We start from the raw sequence: 23,444 nt of genomic DNA, 5'->3' as shown, positions 1-23,444 counted from the left end.
GAAAGGCCCATGCTGGGATTTGAATGGAGAACTTGTAGCTGTGAAGCTACAGTTTTGGTGGGCGGCTCTCATGTTACTGTCCTTGAGTCAAAAGCTAAAAAAAACTCCCTTTACGCCAATAACCTTATTTTCTGTATCAAATGTGCAGTTCCTTACATCTTTGTGGAGGCATGTTGGAGAAATAAAACATGTTCTTCTCAAAACCTGATCAAATATGTCTTGTACAGAGAAATGGAGCTTCTGCAACCAACATTTGTGAATTAACCTGCATGACGAGTCCCTGATGTCAGTCTGTTAAGTCGATAAGTAAGATTTCATGTTGATGGTCTATTTTACAGCATTCACATGTTAAAGATGTGAAGTTGAAATGTCCAATTCAGCAATCAAGTATGTTTTATAATATTAAATATTAATATGCAGCCATGCTCAATGCGTGATGATGGAGGGTCAGACAGAGAGAGGCAGGGAACTCTGGTGAGCTCACATGTCTGAATTCAAGACTGAAATAAGAGCAGACGAAACGAAAAAAGACAGTATGTGTTATAATTATCATGTACACCAGTCCCCAAACCTCTAAACAGAACTTCTGCAAACAGGAACTACACTTAGTACTTTTGGTCATTTTAATTATACTGCCACCTTTTTGTGCATTAACAGAAAAAAAAACCCAACATTTTAGCATCTGTGGTGGTGAATATTAAATGTTTCCATACGTCAGAACAGTTTCTTTTCCTCATTTATGTGACTTGCCTTTGTACCACATGCAGCATCCATTCATCAGACATATTTGTGGATATTAAAGATCAAAGAGTCTTTGTGATCTTCCTCAGTTACAGATCATAGCGTATTTCATAAGAATTACAGGATCATCTGGCTTGTTGTATATGTTGGATGAGCACCCCAATAAAATCAGCTTTGTGAGACTTATTAAACAGGTTCATTCATGTTGCACAAATTCTGACATTTTTGCACATTGCAGTGTCTGGAATGCTGAGACGTTTCTTCGTGACTTGAAATGAGAAGTAAAAGATACATTTCATATAAGTTCCTCTTTAAAAACAGATGTGGCTGAAGAGTTACTTGTTTTAAAAACTGCCTTTGCCGTTCACAGGTCTGATTCATGAAAGAACAACGATCAACGTGTCTGAAATACATGGAACTTGTACATGGAAATACATGGAAGTGCAGGCCACTCTATGTCGTCCAAGGTCACCAGGTGCTGGGTTCTGCCTGATAACCGTCTTCTCAGATCTGAGGGAGGCGATTTGTAGTGCTTTGGCTTCGCACCAAGAGAGTTCCAGGGAGGGCTTGTTGATGTCGTCTTGGTGGTGTTAGTTAGCTTTCTGTTAGCCTGCTCCCTTTTGCTGTTTTGGGAAGTCGGCAGAGTAGATTCATTCCCATATTGTCCATTTATCTCTCCATTCACTTCGAGCCTGTGAATTTTCGTTTCCAGTACTGCTATCTTCTGGAGCAGTTTGTGGTAATCATCCATGGAAAAGGAAAAGGGAGGCATATTGTTGCTAGTTAGCTTCTGCTAGCTGCTGCTAGCTGAGTTCCTCAATCCCCGTCACGATAGCGCAGGCTCGTGCTGCTGATAAACTATGCTCACAGTACTAAAACAGTTTAAAATAAAAGTGGTAGACTTGAGTGACTATTATAAATAGCTCCCGGTGGTAAGGTATCCAGGTCCTGCTTTCCAGAAATTGTTTTGCAGAAAAGAAAAGATTGCAGAGGAAAGAAGAAAAACAAAGCGGGGGAGCGGAGAGCGAAGCGTCTGCACTCAGCAAGAGGCAGAGGGGACAGTGACACGATGACTGGGGGACAAATATCTTTTTCATAGTACTGTAGTCGTCCTCTCCATTAGGTCTCATTTTCCTGCGGTGTCCGTGTCGCCCAAGCTAAGATAAGTAATGATCTTCGTTGAGGTGAGAGCAGTGTCAGCAGGTTACTTTTGAAGGCTTACTTTTACACATTTTTGTTTATAACTTATCTTCTTTAATCATTTTAAGGCATAACCCCTCCGTTCTGTTGTATATTTTCTCTCAGCCCAAACTCCCACTTGTTCCACGATCAAGAAATGAAGGAAGATGTTCCCTTCTTCCATTTAATATTGTCTGCGTATATCTTTGTTGAAGAACTTCTGAATGTATAATCACCTTAGTTTCAGACAGAGGTGGAAAAAGTACAAAAATATTGTACTTAAGTAAAAGTACAAATTTTCTGCTTGAAAATTACTTAAGTAAAAGTAAAAAGTACCCATTAAGAACATTACTTAAGTAAAAGTATAAAAGTACCTCAACTTAAATATAATAAAGTACCAAAAGTACATGGTGTAAAATGTACTTAAGTACAAAAGTAAAAAGTAAAAAGTACAAAGTACAAAGTAAAAAGTACAAAGTACAAAATTCAAAGTACAAAATTATTTTCAAAAGGATTGCAAAGAAATGAAGAATCCAAGAATTTGCTTACAACTCTAAATAAGGGTGATATTATTCTGACCCCTTTAGCGTTGGTTTCCATTACCCCATTTTAATTTCTCCCTTTGCTCATCACTGCTGCTGTACCCCATTGGCCCCGCTGACAGGTTCACCCCCAGCCTGTAGTATGCAGTGACAACATTTAGCAACCCCAGCTGATAAAGGATGAGACTTTTGAACTTTTAAATGCCAAAACCACCTTAGAAGGGGTGGAATCAAAGAATGGTGCGCATGGACGCGCGTCGGCTGCCGCTCAAGGCTGATTTATGGTTCCGCGTTACACCAACGCAGCGCCCGTACCCTACGGCGAGGCTCTGCGTCGATTTAACGCGGAACCATAATTCAGGCTTCAGTCCTCATCGGTACTCGACGCGACGGCGGTTCCTCCGGCCTTCCGGCCCGCCTCTGCGGCGCAACTCTCCCGGGAGCTGCGGCTCCTTCTCGGTATATTCACTCGCCCCCCTTCCTTCCCGTCCGCCTTATGGTTCCGCGTTAAATCGACGCAAACCTTACGCCGTAGGCTACGGCGTAGGGTCTGCGTCGCCGCGTACCCTACGCCGCAGCTCTGCGCCGGTGTAACGCGGAACCATAAATCAGCCCCCGCTGTGCTGTTCTTTAATTTGTAGCGAGTAACGACGTGTCCAATTTTAAATATAGCGGATAAAAGTATGATTTTTTCCTTGAAAATGTAACGAAGTAAAAGTAAAAGTACAGAAAAATGAAAGTATCAATAAAAGTACAAATTCTCAAAAATCTTACTTAAGTACAATAACGAAGTAGGCCTACTTGTACTTCGTTACTTTACACCACTGGTTTCAGACCACACAGCGGAATGAGGAACTTTTGAATTGTTACTGTGCAGTTTTACACATCAACCACATCTCACTTCACATCCTCCAGTTGCCGGTCGTATTCATAAGGGAGCGTGTTTGTAAGAGCATTTAAAGTAGAAATGATTCTCGGGAGCTGAGATGAACTGTTAACATTCCTATTTAATGGTTTATGTGTTTGTAAATCCAGGTGAGGGTTCGATGGCAGGTGTTCTTGTGAACTTGGTGACACTGAGTCTCTTCTTTCTTCCTGGTGAGTTGTTTGGTCATCTTTATAAACAACATTGTTTACATTACTGTCATTCATAATGCCATAATGTGATGTATATTATCAGAATTAGTGTGTTACTTTATATTCATTCAAAATATAAACCTTGGATGTAAAACGATTACTCTAAATGGAAGAATATATTAATTTGTCTGTTGTTTTCTTGTGAGTTTATTACATCTTACTCAGTTTCACAATCTTTTTTGTTGGCACTAAAAGTATTACTGATCTTATTTTATTTTTTAAATAGTGGAAATGTAAAGTGTTGCAGTTGGGTGGAGGGAATGCTGCACTATAGACCATTGCATCACGTAACCTTTGCATCCGTTACAGAGTTGCAAAGAGGATATTGTGTAGAAAATGTAGTTACAAAGTAAATTAAAGCTGCAAGTAGCGATGAACAGGCCCTCGCACTCATGGCCACCGTCCCCCATAAGCATATCAGAAATGACACCACCCACGACTCTCTATGTCAAACCATTCAAAAGTTATAGCAGAGAAAAATATTCTAGGGGGCGCTGTTGAGCCGTTAGGCCACGCCCATTAATGCAAACCATGAAATATCAAATTTATCACCAGGCCTGGCTTGCATGCAAAATTTGGTGCCTTTTGGGGAACTATCAAATATGGACCAATCAGATGAAGGGGGGGCGCGCTTTTTCAAGAGTACCTGGCTGCAGGCAAGATGGCCGACAAGGGCGCGGCCATACTTCCATCCATACCGGAAGTCCATACCGGAAGTTGGTCTTTTTCGTGTATATTATTATTTTTTATTTATTTATTTTTTTTAATTTAACATTTGCAAACAGTACAATGATAACAAAACTTCACATTATGCAATTTCACATTGAATTATAACATATAAAGAGTATTACTCAAATAAAAAGCAAAACCAATGCATACCGGTAGTCCATACCGGAAGTTGGTCTTTTTTTTATTTTTAAACATTTTTTTTTACAAGCTTTATTGAATAGTTCTCTTATTACAAAAAAACATAAACAGACAGACATACAAAACAGTCATTAATACATAAAAGTACAACAACACAGGAGCCAGGTTGTCAGTTGTCAGGACTGCGCGTGTCGGGCTTCATCCGAGCCTGATCAGCTGAGACGGGCAGGAGCCCGCAGCTCTCTGGGCGTGCTGCAGCAGAGTCACTTTCCGATGCTTTTGAGAGAGCCCGAACAGTCCAGTCCAGCAGACACGTCAGCCCACGCATCTATCTACAATCCTTCAGCAGTAACGACGGAGCCGCCGCCCGAGCGGCACCGACCTCCCCGGCCACGGGGACGAGCCGGGATAAATGATCACGCCGCGCTCGCTCCCCGTTGGTGGGCGCAGACCCAAGTAATCGGTCCCTGATCCTGGCGGATCTAAACGTACTCTGTGCAAAATGAAGGATTTACTCTGTAAATACACACCATTTCTCTTACTATTACACGTACAGCTAGCTGAGTGTCTTCTTCTCCTCATTTGGTCGGGAGTTGCTATGCAGTCCCGCGGCCCTCGCGGCCCACACGTACAAAACAGATTTTTTTTGCGGCCCACTAACCTATGGTTAAGAATCACTGCTTTAGGGTGTTTTGTGTTTGGGATTAGTTTTCTTCTTCCATTTTTGGGTTTTCTGGTTTGGTTAATCTAGTTCTTCTTTTGTTTTGAAAACATTTTTTTTATTCTTAACTTCCAGTTTGATTTCCTCCTTGCCCATTGACTTGTGGTTCTTGTCAACCCCTGAGTTTGTCCTTATATGTGGTGTAGTCTTTCCCTTCTGCCTGGTTGGTGTGTTTGTGTTTCATGTTGTCTTTAGTGTCTCGTCTGGATGATGGCCTGTTTTGGGTTTTTCTTATGTTTTGTTTTGTCTTGAGTTATTTTTGATTTTTTTTCTTCTGCTTTTGTTTTCAAATCATTATGAGATTTTGGATTCCTATCTGTGTTGCATTTTGTTTAATTGAAGGACTTTAGTTTGTACTTCAGTCTCCGGCATTTGGGTCCTCTCCTCACCTCCCATTTCATGACAGATCAATGAAAGAATTGGTTTCCCAATAAGGAACGTTTCCTGTATTACAACCTAAAAAAATGAATCAGAGAAAAACGATCTATAATAGAGTTAATTTCATTATTTGCAGGTGATCTGGCTGCTTGTTCTGATCCAGTACTCCTCCTCATTACTACACCAAAGAAAATGGAAGTACTGGAAGGATCTTGTTTGCAAGTCCCATGTAACTATAGTGCTGTGGATGGAGGAAATGCTGACTTTGACAAAACCAAAGAGATAGTTGGAATCTGGAGGAACCCAGACAGTAATATTGACTTGGTCAGTATTACTGGAAACCTGACTGAACTCAACTGCACCTCTGTGTTCTCTAATCTGGTCCAAAGTCCCCAAGAGTATTTCTTCAGGATTGAGAATGATGAATTCAAGGCAACAGCTGATTGTAATGGTCTTCAAATAACAGTTAAAGGTAAGAAAGTTTGTTTATTTGAAGTTCAGCATTCGTATTGACATAAACCGTTAAATCAGTGGATATTATAACTAAACATCCTGATTGAACTCCACTGTTACATATTTATTAGATTGTATATATATTTAAAAAAATACCACATTTGGACATCAGCCTCTAATGACTCAAATATATATGTATGTTTTAATCCAAAATGTTTGATGACTAATGGGAGATGGTTTATTTTCATCTGAAACTATGTTGTTGTGTTTTTCTCCATACAAAGATATTGAGTAAGTAAATTGCTTGCATCATGTTTTATCGTGTAAAATATGTGTTTGATCTGAAAACACAGATTATCCTTGGAGCCCCACCATGACCATCTCAGGTGATCTGAAGGAGAATGAGCGTGTCACTATAACCTGCTCAGCTGTCACTCCCTGTCCACACTCCCCTCCTGAACTCACCTGGAATCTCCAACAAGACTCTCCCACACAAACAAAGAAAAACAAAGATGGAACCTTGAAAACTAAAATCCAGAAGATCATCACTCTGTCAGACACACATGATGGATACACCATCAGCTGTTCTGCCAGATATCCTGTGAATGGAGGAAAAGATTTCAAGACATCACAGACAGTAAAGACTCTCAGTGTGTCATGTAAGTGATCCTGTTAACACACCAGAGTTGAGCTGTTTCTAATCAGTAAAGTGAATGTGTCACATGTTCCTCAGATGCTCCTAAGAACACCTCAGCATCCATCAGTCCAGCAGGTTTGGTGTCAGCAGGTAGCTGGGTGAACCTGACCTGCTCCAGCAGAGCCAATCCTCCCGTCAGCAGCTTCACCTGGTTCAAGAAAAGAGAACATGGAGACATGAGAGTAGCTGAAGGAGACTTTTACAGCCTGAATGTAACAGATGGAGGAGTTTATTACTGTGTGGCCTTGAATAGTGTGGGGAGTCAGACATCACCAGATATCCATCTAAATGTTGACGGTAAATAGTTAACTCTTGTAGTGCCTTTAATAATTTACACGTTGAGCCCCTGAAATATTCTTTTTAAACAGGATTTGATTGTTTTATTTTTGTCCATAATTGAGGTCTTCCCAGTGGATTTCTACTCTGGCAGATTCTTCGATACATCATTGGGTTCATCTTCCTGGTTGGATGTGTTTGGTGAGAATCACAAATAAAATCATGTAGCAGGATCTTTCTGTTTTTATATGATGTTCATCATTTAATCAGTCTGCGTTTTAGACAGATGTTGATTTCTATTCATTGGTTGTTTATTTTACAGTGTTGTGATCTGGTCGGGGAGGACAAAGGACACAAATTCAACTATGCAGCACCTTCAGGTGAGAACATATTAAACTTTAATGAATTCAAGTATTTAGGTTGATGTTTTACGCTCTGAAACAGATGCAGCGCGTTTAAATTGATGCACGTCACTACAAAATGTGAAAAGAAAAGAAAGACAAATCTAATACAATATTGTCTCAGAGCACAGTTGTGGTTAAAGATGTTTTGCAATCAAAATGTATTTCTAAACAGACTAAATGGCTTTTTTTGGTCGTATATGTATATCCTGACAGTAGTATTATTGAATAGTGAGTAAAATATTATGACTTGTTGTATGAACCCAGCTCCTTGAAAGGGGCTGGACCCTCCACTACTCTGGAGTTACCCATGGTGAGAGGCGGCGTGCTGGTGTGCGGTTGGTTATAGCCCCTCAGCTCAGTCGCCATGTGTTGGAGTTCACCCCGGTGAACGAGAGGATCGCTTCCTTGCGCCTTCGTGGTTGGGAAAAGGTCTCTCACTGTTGTTTGTGCCTACGGGCCGAACAGCAGTACAGGGTACACGGTCTTCTTGTAGTCCCTAGGACAGGGGTAGGCAACCCTGGTCCTGGATAAGGTCGCGGATACAAGCGGCCGAGATGAGTTTCCTCCGCAGGGTGGCTGGACGCTCCCTTAGAGATAGGGTGAGGAGTTCGGTCAACCGGGAGGAGCTCGGAGTCGAGCCGCTGCTCCTTCACATTGAGAGGAGTCAGCTGAGGTGGCTTGGGCATCTGTACCGGATCCTCCCGGATGCCTCCCTAGGGAGGTGTTCCAGGCATGTCCCTCCTCCCTAGGGAGGTGTTCCAGGCATGTCCCTCCTCCCTAGGGAGGTGTTCCAGGCATGTCCCTCCTCCCTAGGGAGGTGTTCCAGGCATGTCCCTCCTCCCTAGGGAGGAGTTCCAGGCATGTACCTCCAGGAGGAGACCCCGGGGAAGACCCAGGACACGCTGGAGAGACTATGTCTCTCGGCTGGGACGTCTCAGACTTTCCTTGGAAGAGCTGGAGGAAGTGTCTGGGGTGAGGGGAGTCTGGGCATCTCTGCTCAGACTGCTGCACCCGCGACCCAGTTACGGATGAGTGGGAGAAGATGGATGGAAGAATGGATGAATGGATAAAATTCACTTTCAACTACTTACAAAATGTTATGGCTTTTCTTAGAAAAAATCAAAAACAAAATAGATGAACATCCATTAACGGATACCTGAACAATCTTCTAACTCGATGCAGGAAAGCAGACAGGAGCTGGATACGGTGTATTCACAAGTTCAAGTGTCTGGACCAGTGAACTGATGGTGGTCCAGAAGATCTCTACGCTCAAGTGAAGAAAGACTGATTTCTGACGTTTCTTTCTTCTTCTTTCTTTTGACTGTTTCAATTGATTCAATTAATTATTTTTCCTGTTGGACCTATAATTCGGAATAGACCACATTTTTTTAAATCGATATTAACATATCAATTAATATTAGTTAAATGGTAATACAACATGCAATCCAGTACATTTGTTTATTACTCTTGGAATATTGAGTTGGTCCTTTCACAAAGACATAACTGCTTCAACCAGACTAACAGCAGGTGATATTTAGTTTTCGCCCCATCATTGCTTAGTCTTCGGTTTGTTTCTTAACATTTTTTTCTTCTCTGCAGTAAAATGATGCATCACAGGTGGTTACTGGGCTGCTGACTGATACCTGTGTTTTCACTGAATGATTGATAACACTTTGAATTAGTTCTTAGTTGCATTTAAAAAAGCACTTCCTGGAACAAAATGATGAACATCACCATTATTTTAACATCATCTTTCAGATGGAGGAACAGTTGTTGATGACAGACTGATATCTAGATGTAAATGTTTTCTACTGATAAAACAATTATGGATGACTGAGTTTTAGATTCTTCAAGGCTGGTAAACGTTCTGAAGCTGAAAACAACTCACAGACAGAGAGTGGTGGTTGTTTCAGACCTCAGAGTGGTAACCAACAGTTGTGCGGCTTCTGCAGTGTGTTCTTAACTTACATGTTTAATGATGGAAAACAGTTTATTTGTACTATATTATTAACGTGAGAGGATTTTTTCTTTGTATGTTCAAAAACGTTATGGTTGCTTATCTGTACTGAATAATAAACTTGAGTATTTTTTCACTTTCCAGGTTTTGTATTTGAGTTGTAGACAGTATTTTACAATATTTTGAGTGTTCATATATATTTAACACCTAAAGTCGATATCATTATTTATCTAACTCAAAGTTCAACACTGAAGACGTTTGTTCATTAGTCACAATCAGTAAAAGGTTTCTAATTCATCACCAACGACTCTAGAAGCAACTACAGACCAAGAAAACAGTGACTGGATCCAAAACGTGAAGGTAAGTTTATTGAAAACATTACTGACTGGGGTCAAACTTGGATGTGAAGCTTGACAGTTGTGTAACTCTGACACCAACAATCTGACCTGCTTAAATAAACGTTGTCATCCATTAAATGTGAAAGAAGGAAAACATTTTATTAAATGTGTATAGATTGTATTTATGTACCGGCAGGAAACACAGGAAGTTGGTTAGATCAAAGTGTTTATAAAAATAACTCAACATTAGTGCTGTACACCACAAAAAATGCACACTTTCCATCATTTTCAGAGTTTAATGGACACCTTAAAAAGCTAATAAACCTTTCTGTAATGACTCAGAGAGGGACCCAAAAGCACGAAGAGATAGAGATTAGTCCAAAAGGCTTTACTCAAGTCCAGGAAACAGGCAGAGGTCAATAATCCAGGCGAGCAGGCAGACAAATCCAAACGGGTAAAAGGCAGATTGTGATCCAAGAAAACAGGCAGGAACAGACAGGATGAACCATCGCTGGAAAGGTAGGATAACAAAGGAGATAATCTGGCAAAGATCTAGCAGACTCAGCCCATACAAGTATATAAAAGGAGTGACTGGTGAGTTTGATGGGAACCAGGTGATGAGATGGGCGGAGACCAAACAGATTAGTGGAAGTGAACTGCAGAGCAGAAAGACGTGGCAGGATCTGCAAAGATATGACAATGAATGATCAGTCTGATAAACCCATGACACTCTCCTGTTCAATCATAATCTACAAGTTAAACTTAAAAATATCCAACAACCGTTAAAAAGAGGTTCATGTTTGAGGGAAATGAAAAGGAAGTTAATCATTTAGATTGTTCAGACAGTGATGCCACAAAAAGATCACTTCCTCTTTCACATATGTGTGATGTCAAAAGCAGCTCTGTCTGTTAATCATTATTATCCTATTATTTTAAACAATGAGGAGATGGCAACATTGTATTAATTTAATGGTTAAAGGTAAGACATTTTGTTTATTTGAACTTGAAAACATTGCCATAATAATGTTAAAAAAAACTATGAAGTTTCTGTTAAAGAATTAATTGTTGAAAGAAACAGTTTGTTGTAAAAAAAAAGTTGAACAGTGCTGACATACATGAATCAAATGTCAGAAAATGTAATGTCTTCCCCCATTTACATTAATCAGCATTACATTCATCACAGTTTGACCTGCGTTGATGGCAAAGCAGTTTCCTGTTGTGCAGTGTGCAGAACACGAAAATGCGTAGGGCCCCACAAGCCACCGGGGGCCCAAATGCATGTTCAGCTTCATCAACCACATTTTTCCATTGCTTTGAATACCTAAAGGGTAAATACCAGGTGAGAGATTGTCACTCCATCCTGTTTTCAATAAGGAGTATCTCTGTATTGATTATTAACCATTCAGGGCCTGATTTACTAAAGGTTTGTGTGTGTAAAAACGTGTGCAAACTTGACATCACCTGCAAACCAATGTGCCAGCTGATCTACTAACAGTGTGCAAAGAGGACTGCATCTCTCAAATGAGCAAAATAGCACACGCTATTCATTTAGTACTTTTGCCCTGATGAATAATCAATATGGGGCGTACCCGCCAGAAATCGCTAAATACTGGGAGGGGAGAATGCAAATTGGTCCATTTACCACGCGCAATGAGATTTACCAAGCCTGAAAGTTTTTGCGGGGATTGTGATTGCGTCTGTATTTAATACGTTCGAAAGGAAGGTGCTAATCTCCACATGCAAAAGGAGAAATATTTTATTTGAATGTTAAATCGAGTATTATTCAGCAAAAGGTTGCCAAAGGAGGCACCTTCATTTTTTTATTTGTGATAATAAATAAATCATGTGTTTTCATGGAGAAAAAAGTGTTTCTTATTGTGCGCCTGTTCTGCAGTCATACCCCGGTGTTGTGCAGTATTCAGCACCCCTGCCGTGAAAAGCACCCCATCGTCTGACAAAAATGATATTCTCATTCCGTGTCACGTTCTGTTTAGCGTCCAGTTTTGTGTTAATGATTCATGTTTAAATGCGCTCATGGATTCCACAATAGTCATACTTTCCCACAATCACAGTCACAGATAACAAAAATCGGGTAAATGGTTATTGATGTCATTAATTAATAGCCTGCTTACTGTGTTGTCTTCCATAATATTTGTAAATATATATAATATAAACTCCTAAGTATGTGTTTGTGTGAGTGTGTATATATAAATATATTGAAGTGTCAGTGTGTTGTTTTTTTTCTTGGTCTACTTATCATTGAATATACGAGGGGGTGCTTTTCACGGCAGGGGTGCTGAATACGGCACAACAATTTGCCTCGTCCACTAATATCTCTAACTCCAATTCGTCAAATTTCATTTTGCGCTCGCAAACCGTAAGACACCTTATTTAAATACTGAGGTTTGCACCTGTTATCAATTGCGCACGTAATCTTAGTTGATCATCCGCAAAACAACCAACAACAGCACGTGCAAACTTTTTCAGTGCACACGCAATTTAGTACTCTTTATTTAGGATCTTAGTAAATCGGGCCCTCAGTGTTTTTATTCTACTGCTGACACTAACCTCCTCGGTGGTCTTTGTTTCTCTATTGTGTACGTTATTTGAGCGAATGACTATGTAAATGAAGAAACTCAGCTCATTCATTGGCTTGTTATCTTGTAATAAATGATTAATGCACTTAATATTAACCACCTTGTTGACATCTAGATAGACTGAGTCAAGGGTTGAGACCAGGAGAGAGTTTTGCTGCTTAAGTTGGTCTGGATGTTACTATTATTTTGGATTCAATCTTATCACTCATCATTTTGTAGAAATAAATAGGTATAAGAAACTGGAAACATACAAGTCAAAGTGTACAATATGAGAATTATTAGATAACTTTTACTGATGAAGAAAAGCTGAAATTAGAAAGGGGAGAGTGTAGAGATGTATACTGTTGTTGGTACTGTTTAATGAAAGAAAGAAAAACCCACTTTTATCCCGGAAATAGATTTAAACTGATGGCAGTTTATGGCAGGACACGTCAGAATAGTTCAAAGTTTCATTCTTAGTCATTCATGGCTGTTGTGTGTTGTGGGCAGAGTGGGCTCTTTGCATATGTGGCTGTATGTGTCACCTGTTGCTGCTAGGCAACTGACTTATCTTTGGCTTTCGATCAACCGTAGTCTGAATCCAAAAAATGAAGCTTCTGATGAAAATAGATGCTTGAAAGAGTCAAATGTGGCCCAGACATTTCCAGAATAAACACAGAGTTACAGTTTCCTCTTTTCTTTGAATACTTTATTTTTGTGTCTTTGAACATAGAGTTGATGTGACTTGACACAAAGTTCCAGTTTCGTGCCATCGGTTCAAAGATCACCCCCCTAGAGGTTTCGTGGATTGTTGACAGCATTTTAAACATGTTTCAGTCTGGCTTTTCTATTCAACAGTGGACTCCTCCTCAGTCCTTGGTTCAAACAGCGATGGAGGGTTTGATCTAAAGCTGATGTACCTTCTTGACCTTGGAGTTCACCTTGAAGTTCACTGGAAGTTGTTCTGGGTTATTTGGGTGAATAGAGTGAGGCAGGGAGCACTGAGGTGATTAAAAAAGAGGTTATTCAATGTTATGTTTAAAAACATACCATTGTCGAGATTAAAATGTGAAGTTGATGGCTGTTTTAGTTTAAGCAAGCACCAAATCAATATCAATCAAATTCACTTTTCTGTAAGTTACTGTTGCATAACTTTGTAAAAATATCTTCTGCAGTATTTGTAAAAACTTTTAATTCATTTACAAATAGCGCTAGAAATTTAGTTTCACCTGATCAGACTTTTTTACTGATTAAAGAGAAGAAAAACCCCAGAGAACAGTTTTTAATTTTACAAAATGCAACAAAATAAAGCTCCATGTCCTTCACCTTTCTTAGAAAGTCATTCTGGTCACTCACACTGATGTCATTATTTTTTCTGTTGACACCTCTGATGCATGCAAACAGGTGAAAGCTTTGACTAACAGGAAGCGTTCCCAGGTTGATAACATCCGTTAAACATGATCTTTGAAAGAGATATAAGTCCACCACAAAAACCCAATTCTGTTTCCCATGTGATGCCTGGAAGAAACAATTCCTCTTTCACAGTTTTCAGTCTGAGAGAGGAAAGAGGAAAGCGTGATGTCATTAGCAGCTCTGTCTGTATATGTGGTGACAGTATGTGTCTTCTTTCTTTCAGGTGAGCTGATTGTTCACAACTTTCATTTGAGACTTGAATCATTTCTGGTTTGAAATGTTTGATAGTGATACAAATGTGATTTTTTTTCAGTATGTTTCAATTAGAAATTGGGCGATGTGTAAAAAACATCTCAGGCCTGACAGGCTCGATCCAAGAGTGAGAATTAGGCACGTATGTACGTCGAAGGGCTCAGAAAATGAGAAGGCTCACGAGCTGGGTGACAAAGTGAGTGGGTTGTCACTATGCCACATCATATTTCAAGTTGTGCCCATATGTTTCATTGGTAATTTTGTCTTTGCTTATTGGTCGGCAGACTCAGTTTGTTTTTGCTATCCATTTAAGTGAAGTCAGGGTACATAACCATTTGCGTAAATGAATACACAAACCAGTATTCAAATATTTAGTTCTGTTTATTTGGTTAAAACTGTTTTCTGTGATAAGAGTACTCACAATCCTTTATCTTCCAGGATCAAAAGGAGGAATTATTAATTTGACATCAGTAATAAATATGTGTTTCCACTGATTACTCTCTGTATGTACAGTTATTGGGTCAGTTTGTGTTTTCAGTTCGTCTTTGATCTGGAACTCCTTTCTTTATTACTGCTTTGTTGTTGTCATTTGCAGAAAAACAGCAAACATACAAACCAACAAAATACAGTTTTTCACAAAGATGGCAGGACCATGAGAAGAACATGAAAGACCAGTCCTGACAAGAAAATATAAAAGAAGATGACAAGAGTGTCTGAGCTGGTTCCGATCTGTTACACCTCAGAGCAGGACGGCCGGTGGAAGGTGGAGAAGAGGATGCTTCAAGAAGGTGGAGATGAGCCATCAAAGAAAAAAAAGAAAAGAAGAGGACATATTTGGATCCCAGAGACAGCGTCCACCTCAGCGGACACAGGTAAAGTTAGGCTGAGGAGACAATTTTTTTGTTTCTCCTGGTGTGAGGGACGAGCCGGTCAAACATGAGGACACAGTAGTTGCAAATAAAAATGGGTTTTATTCCCCATAATAACAAAATTCAATTGTCATAGGGCCCTTAAAAGAGGTAAAAATAAAGAAAATGAATTCGAACCAAAACTGATTTAACATAACAAACATCAAACTAACTGTTCAAACCAAAATAAACTGACCTACCACACAACAAACAAAGGACTTAAATACTGGCTGATCAGACCAGACTGTCAAACTAGGAAGGGGAACATTTACTCACATTTAACAAAAAACTGAACAGTAAGTTTAAGAATAAACTTAAATGATCTAAACATAGCATAAACAAAATAAGCAAGTCACAAAAGCAAAAGAACTTATGCACAAATTATAATATGACTCCCTCATGATTTGAGTGTTCCATCCAGTTCAAGGAACTCCCCACAGCACCGGTGAAACCACATTAGGTTGACAAAATGAAATTTACAAAAGTTAACTAAATGTGTAAATGTTTTAGATTCTCCAATTTACCAAACATCCATGCATTTTTGGTCTATGGGAAGAAGCTTGAGTACGCCCAGATAATTATACCACTTTTGACCAAATGGAGGCAGCAAATCCTCCCCACACAAGAGACAAGACCATGTGAAGGGACACCTCTGGTGGGACAAAACTCTACAAGTCATGAAGGTCAGTCCAGGTTTAATTTCAGTACAGTATGGTCCAAAATATTCAGACAATGGCAGAGTTTTTGTTTACTTTTTAAAATATTTTTACACTTCCATTGTAACTAATCGTCAGTGGTTCTTTGTGAACATTGTTGCCCATAAAGTTGAAATGTTTATTCTCTCTTATTTTTAATCCTCTTGGAGGTTAAAGATGTCTATTCCAACTTCATACATACATATATATATATATATATATATATATATATATATATATATATGTATATATATACCCCACCTCCTTCTTAACCCACAAAATCCACGACAGTTCCTTCCAGTACACAGTTGATTAACGAGGTTATGTCATTTTTAAAAGTAGAGAAAATTAGAAGAGAAGGGGAAACTTGAACAAATTCTACAATAAATAGCAACCGTTCATGGACTTTTTTGCGACAACGTACCACCCCCCCCCCCCCCTCACTCCCGTTTTATTTATTTATTTTTTACTTGGGTTTTTTTTTAAAGATTTTTATTTATTTTTGTCTATCCTGATGTTTATGTGCCCAGTTAATTATTTCAGACTATGTCTATTTTATTGTATTGCTTATCTAGTCTTGTTTTGTGTTATCATTATTTGTTCTTAAAAATACAACCATGTTCATTGCTGTCACTAATGTGCCCTGGCATATGGAAGTGCCTTTGTTACTTTTGCATCAATAAAAAATATGAAACAGAGAAAAACGAGAACCAGAACAATTCCTACAGATACAATAGGGCCTTCGCACTGTAGTGCTCTGGCCCTAAATATATGTTTACAACAATGGTGGTCGTGATCAAACATCAGTTTTATGAGCAGAACAGTTTCCTCTTCTCATGTATGTGACCTTGGCAAAGCTCCTTTGCATAAAAGTTAAAAAAAGTGTAATTCAAAGAGTAACCAAAACCTTTTTTTTTTTAAAAAGACCTGTACCTCCAGCTCGACCTGCTCTGTAGTCTTGAATTACGGGATGTTTTAAATATTGCTATTTACATGAGGAAGTTGTGCTTTGTTGCTTTGCATTAAACATTTCTAAACCTGTCATTTATTTCACATCCTCCATTCCTGCTTGTACTCACATGTTGCTCTGTTTGGTAAGAGATTTAATGTTTTATTTTTTTTTAATGACATTTAGCTCAGATAGTTAAATTGTGTAATATTGTTCCTTTTTATGAATTATACAAATTAATATTTCTTTAGCGGGTTTGATTTAGTAGAAATGTGTCTTTATTAAACGTTATCAACTACATGGACTTGGTAAATGTAATAATTTACATTAGATATTAAAATTGTATAATGCCGTAGATTGAAGTACTACTACATAATTAATCTGAAGTAGATTTAAGGAAAAATAATTACTATATCTTATGTATTTGTAAATCCAGGTGACGGTTTGATGGCAGGTCTGTTTGTGAACGTGGTGACACTGGGTTTTTTCTGTCTTCCTGGTGAGTTGTTTTTTTTTTATGTCATTTTTGTGGGAGAGATGATTTATAAGATGATTTATAAGATGGTCTTTGAAACAAAGTAATTCTTATAAATGGAAGTAAATATTATGATCTATTTACTTTTCAGCTTCTCGTATGAAACTGTTTAGTAGGCTTTTTCTAGGTAATTATGAAATCTATCTTCGGGAAGTTTAAACAGACATCCCGTTTTTTTTAGTTTCTTTTTTAGCAGGGAATTGTGACATTTTGAAGAAGTATTGATACACTTGAACATGTGTTTTGCATTTATGTAACACATTACTTACCACCTTACTAATGCAGCTTAGGGGGCCAAAAACCTCTTTTTGCCGGTCCCAAGCTCGGATAAACGCAGAGGTTTATGACAGGAAGAGCATCCAACGTAACAACCTATACCAAGTTTAACATGCAAATCAAAGACACATGAACCCCCATACCAAAGTTGTTGAGGCCCGAAGTCAACAATGACCACTTTCAGCGCTGTGGACCGGCAGGGTGCCGATCGAAACTGGTTGAAAAAGGAAAAGGAAGAAGGCATATCTGTGAGCAGATAGAAGAGAGGAAAAGCAAGAGACTGGGGCTGAAAGTAGGAACTTTGAAGGTCGAGACTACGACAGGAAACACTAGAGAGTTCGGAGAGTTGACCGTTGTGGACCAGGACGTAACAAAGATTAGCAGGGCCCACGAGGAAGACATCGGCGAGGACAAAGACTGAAAAGGTAGTTGGTCCTGATGATATACCTGTGAAGGTTAAGAAGTGTTGAGATGGTGCTGAGATCTTAGAGAGTGTGCGGATGCCTGAAGAATAGAGGAGAAGTGCGCTGGTGCAATTTTTTACGAACAAGGGAGACATGCAAAGTTGTGGCAACTACAGAGAAAGTCATACAATGCAGTTTCCCATAAAGCAATCATGTGGAACAGTTGTGGAAGCCAGACTAAAGACAGAAGTGAACATTTGTGAAGAGCAGTATGCTTTCGTGCCAAAGAACGACTACTGCAGATGCAATATTTGCTTTGAGGGTGTTGACAGAGAAGTGTGGAGAAGGTCAGAGGGAGCTGCATTGTATCTTTTTGGACTTCGACAAAGCATATGGCAGGGCTCTCAGGAAGTCTGAAGTAGTAGTATGTTAGCGTGGTACAGGACATGTATGGGAGCTGTAAGACTGTGGTGAGGTGGGCTGTAGGGGTTCAAGGAGGGGGTTTCAAGATTCAAGATTCAAGATGCTTTATTTATCCCGAGGGAAATTGCTGTGCAACGGTTGCAGTACAAGGTGGGGAAGTAAGGAAAATAGTAAGTAAATAAAAATAAGTACACACTAAATAAGGAATAGGGAGACAAAAACGAACAGTGGTAAAGTGACCGGAGCCTCCTCAGGATTAGAGACGACTCTGGCCCTTCTTGTACACAGCCCCAGTGTTCTTAGCCCAGTTCAGTTTGTTATCCAGGTAAACTCCAAGGTTTTTGTAATCCTGGACAACATCCCCCATTACACCATTGATGGAGTTGGTTATGGGGAGTTGTGGGGAGTTGGTTCTGCGGAAATCCACCACCAGCTCCTTTTTCTTGGTGGAGTATAGGTGCAGATGGTTGGTTGCTTACCACTGTACTCCTCATCCTTCCCCTCACCGACACAGCCAACAATTTCAGAGTCGTCCACAAACTTCTGCAAGTGGCAGGACTCGGAACAGAATTGAAAGTCTGAGGTGTACAGGGTAAACAGAAAGGGGGACAGAACAGTTCCCTGTGCTTCTGGCCACAGTGACAGACACACAATCCTGCAGTCTGACATACTGTGGTCGACCTGTCAGGTAGTCCATAATCCAGGAAACCAGGGGACGGTCCTGCATTGTCGACAGCTTACTACCAAACAGAGCAGGCCGGATGGAGTTGAACTCACTTGAAAAGTTCATGAACATGATTCTCACAGTGCTACCCAGTCTGTCCAGGTGGGCGCAGGCATGGTGGACAAAGGGCCAATCCCAATACACCCCCTACTTTCTACCACTAGCCCTCCCTCACTACCACTAGCCCTAAAAATCAAACCACAAATTTTAGGGCCCTTGTAATCTTCCCAGGGCCCAGTCCCAATACACCCACTACCCCTAATTTTCAGCACCACCCCTAAATTTTGCTTGCTACGTCACTGCGTGGTTTACGTTCGGGTATGTAAGCGACTGTGTAGTTACGTTTGCACATATGTCACACCATATCAGGAAGCCGAGAGCCAAAAGCTGTTTTAATTTCCGCTGTAGCGCTGTTAATATGCCACTTTATTAAGTTTTAATATTTTTTCAGGCGTAAAAGTAACCGTTTTCGGGGATGATAAGAGCCGCCGGTCCGGGGCGCAGCAGCAGCTCACGTACAGACGTGATCGCCGTCCCGGGGAGAAACCTGCAGCTCTGTGGAGAATTACCGCTGTCTGAAATAAATCATTTAGGAAGATAAATGTTGGTTTAATAGATGAAATCTAACAGTTGTAGCTACGCCTGTTAAGAAATTTGCTCCGAAAATTTCGGGATGAGAACCGCCTGCCGGCTTGGGACCTGATTTATTGTTCCTCGTTAAATCGACGCAGAGCCTACGGCGTAGGGTACGGCGTAGGGTACGGCGTACGGCGTGCGTCGCCGCGTAACCTACGCCGTAGGCTCTGCGTTGATGTAAAGCGGAACCATAAATCAGCCTTTATTCTGGCGAGGTTTGAAAAAGACTTTGCAACAACGGGCAAACGAGTGATTATGTACATTACATGTACGTGTGCTGCTGTATGAATAGAGGGATGTGCAATAATGATTATGCTGCTATATGTGTAGAGGGAAGTGCAATAATGTTGCTGTAGCAAGGTATTTTTTGTGTAGAGGTGTTTTTTCAGGACATTGCGAGGGGGCATGCAAAGGGGGGGATATGACGATGTGTTTTTGTTTATTGTGATTTTAGATGTTTTGTTATATATGTGGTGCCTGGAGTCTCTAGTTTTTGTCCAAGACAAATTTCTCTCAAGAGAGACAATAAAGATTATCCTTATCCTTATCCTTATCCTTACATTCACTGAGTGAATATTATAAAAGTAAAATATATATTTCTCGCTAGAAATGTTATCAAAACGCATTTTTATGCAGAAACTAACTCAAAATATTGATTTTATTCACTAAAAAATAAGAAATGTCTGTCATGTTTTTTTTTTTTTTGATTCAGTCCGCAAATGACGACGAAAAGCATTCTGGGAAATTTTTCTAGCCCTCGGTCAGCTAGTGAGCATCCGAAAACCCTCGCTAGATTGATGCCCCCTAGCCCTCGTTATGTGCACTCCCCCTAGATGAAAAGATGAATTGGGACACCACTACCCTCACAGGAACGCGCAAAATTTAGGGGTAGGGCTGAAAAGTAGGGGTAGGGGGGGGTATTGGGACAGGGCCCTAGTCTCGGCTGGTAGGCAAACTGAAGAGGGTCCTGCAATGAGCTGACCAGGGGCTGAAGAAGTACCAGGACCAGCTTCTCCAGTGACTTCATCACATGACACATCAGTGCCACTGGTGTGTAGTCGTTGGAGCTGCTGGGACGTGCTTTCTTCAGTACTGGTACCAGACAGGATATCTTCCACACACAGAGACCCTTTCCAGACTCAGGCTCAGGTTGAAGACGTGCTGCAGGACTGCAGGCAGACACCGTCAGGACCTGCTGCTTTGTCCTGGTGGTTCAATACCACCTCCAATTGTCTGGCTGCCAGACGGTTTGTAGCCAGTGATGCTCCTCATGCCGCTCCACACGTTCATTTTAGGTTCTTAAGATCCAGAGCAACGGAGATTGTGGTAAAGAGTGAAGAACCTCAGCAGATGAGCATTTTTACAAGCACTGCATAAAATAAATATTTGATCTTTTCCATATCTGTATTTTAATCCCATAAATACACTGAAGTTATCAACACATTTCCACAAACTATTTAGCATATTATGTGAATTAACACAGTTTACTACTTGTTTGATTTAAATATAAAACAAATTAATATGTCTGTATTAGTGTATTAATGTATTAGAACAATGTTGAATTGAGTTAAAATATTTTATCCATCTTAATGAATTGTGTTTTTGTGTTGATGTTATAATTGTACAGATGCCTTGGCTGCTTGTTCTAAACCAGCATACCTCCACATCGCTGCACCAGAGAAGATAGAAGCCCTGGAAGGATCTTGTTTACAAGTCCCATGTAACTATAGAGCTGTGGATGGAGGAAATGCTAACTTTGACAAAACCAAAGAGATAGTTGGAATCTGGACGAACCTAGACAGTGCCTCGGTCAAGATTACTGGAAACCTGACTGAACTCAACTGCACCTCTGTGTTCTCTAATCTGGCCCAAAGTCAAGAGTATTTCTTCAGGATTGAGAATGATCGATTCGTGGCAACAGCTGATTGTGATGGTCTTCAAATAACAGTTAAAGGTAAGAAAGTTTGTTTATTTGAAGTTCAGCATTCTTATTGACAAAAACCAAAGTTAAATCAGTGGATATTATAACTCAACATCCTGATTAAACTCCACTGCAGGATTTTCAGCAGCATCAGTGGTTCAGCTACTAATGGGAGATGGTTTATTTTCATCTGAAACTATGTTGTTGTGTTTTTCTCCATACAATGATATTGAGTAAGTAAATTACTTGCATCATGTTTTATCATGTAAAATATGTGTTGGATCTGAAAACACAGATTATCCTTGGATCCCCACCATGACCATCCCAGGTGATCTGAAGGAGAATGAGCGTGTCACTATAACCTGCTCAGCTGTCACTCCCTGTCCACACTCCCCTCCTGAACTCACCTGGAATCTCCAACAAGACTCTCACACACAAACAGAGAAAAACAAAGATGGAACCCTGAGAACTAAAATTAAGAAGATCTTCACTCTGTCAGACACACATGATGGATACACCATCAGATGTTTTGCCAGATATCCTGTGAAGGGAGGAAAATATTTCAAGACATCATGGACAGTAAAGACTCTCAATGTGTCATGTAAGTGATCCTGTTAACACACCAGAGTTGAGCTGTTTCTAATCAGTAAAGTGAATGTGTCACATGTTCCTCAGATGCTCCTAAGAACACCTCAGCATCCATCAGTCCAGCAGGTTTGGTGTCAGCAGGTAGCTGGGTGAACCTGACCTGCTCCAGCAGAGCCAATCCTCCCGTCAGCAGCTTCACCTGGTTCAAGAAAAGTGAACATGGAGACCTGGAAGTAGCTGAAGGAGACTTTTACATCCTGAATGTAACAGATGGAGGAGAATATTACTGTGTGGCCTTGAATAGTGTGGGGAGTCAGACATCCAATAACATTTTTCTCAATATCAGAGGTAACTTGTTAACTATTTATGATCTAATTCATTTGATGATTTTAAAGGTAGCGTCTTCAATGTTTTCCAGCTGAATCTTCATTGTTTTTCCTACCTATTTTTTTTTTTTTTTTTTTTTTTTAATTAAGGTATAACTTTTGGATCTGATGACTCTCTTCACTGGAAGATTATTGGAGTAATTATTGGGTTCATCTTCTTTGTTGTATGTGTTTGGTGAGTATCATAAAATCAACTAGCAGGAAGATAAAGCCAATATCTTGAACAGATGTTCATTCTCCAATCAGTTTGTTCTGAGACAAATTGGGCTTCTCCTAATTTTTCATTGATGATTTATCTTACAGTACTTTGATCTGGTTGAGGCAGACAAAGGAGAAAAATCCAACCGTGCAACAGCTCCAGGTGTGTAATCATACCAAACTGTAATGTAGGTTTCTGTATTACAAGTCCTCTTTCCATTACAGTTTTTCGCAAAAGAAAAGCAAAACTCTAAATTTTCAATAATGGAAGCCAGGGCCAGACTGGGACAAAAAGTCATGCACTCACTCAGGCTACTCATTCACTGTACACATATGCTCACAGTTGAGCAGGTGCCGGACACAACTATGAATCCATGCATGTAGATATGCGCAAGTAATCACCAAGAGCTCTTTATTCTGTATCCAATTCAAATGTAAACACCATTAAAACAAACACGTCCAGTGCTTCTCTTCTCCAATAATCAAAAGGTTCAATGCAACAGTCACAATAGGACTCAACAACATAGCTGTATTATGTTGTTTGTAAATTATTTCCATGCCAAATTACTATAGTAAATTGTGGCTGATATTTAGCTGCTACTGATACAAAAAGTAAATAAAAATAAATAATATCTGTTTGGCTTTTAGTCTAAAAAATTGTGAAATATTTTGAAAAATGTTGACTTCTGTTCCCCGAAGCCCAAGAAGACATCCTCAAATGTCTTATTTTGTACAAACCAATAGTACACAATCCCAAGATATTAAATTTACTGTCATAAACTAGACTAACTACTGGACTGTCTTCCAGTTCATCTTTGGAACTACTACATATTCCGTATGAATTTGAGAACATAAACCTCAGACATCAAA

At 39.8% G+C, this 23,444-nt stretch overlaps 1 protein-coding gene across 1 annotated transcript; it reads left to right on the top strand.

Annotated features, from left to right (window-relative positions):
- Positions 1–4,878: 4,878 nt before the first annotated feature.
- LOC133423751 (B-cell receptor CD22-like) lies at positions 4,879–22,412 on the top strand. The gene is made up of 6 exons (XM_061714061.1): positions 4,879–4,906; positions 5,702–6,037; positions 6,372–6,677; positions 6,752–7,012; positions 21,698–22,003; positions 22,078–22,412. The coding sequence occupies exons 1-6, from the start codon at positions 4,879–4,881 to the stop codon at positions 22,410–22,412; spliced, it is 1,572 nt and encodes a 523-aa protein (XP_061570045.1).
- The last annotated feature ends 1,032 nt before the right edge of the window (positions 22,413–23,444 follow it).

This window comes from Cololabis saira, chromosome 22 (assembly GCF_033807715.1).
Source record: "Cololabis saira isolate AMF1-May2022 chromosome 22, fColSai1.1, whole genome shotgun sequence".
Lineage (NCBI taxonomy): Eukaryota > Metazoa > Chordata > Actinopteri > Beloniformes > Belonidae > Cololabis > Cololabis saira.
Note: the sequence above shows the minus strand (reverse complement) of the source record. Positions and strands in the feature narration are given on the sequence as shown.

Coding starts and splice junctions, on each gene's coding strand:
- LOC133423751 (XM_061714061.1), top strand. CDS start 4,879: ATGATCACGCCGCGCTCGCTCCCCGTTG. Junction 7,013..21,697: donor TATCCATCTAAATGTTGACG/GTAAATAGTTAA, acceptor CTGAAAACACAG/ATTATCCTTGGATCCCCACC. Junction 22,004..22,077: donor AAAGACTCTCAATGTGTCAT/GTAAGTGATCCT, acceptor CATGTTCCTCAG/ATGCTCCTAAGAACACCTCA.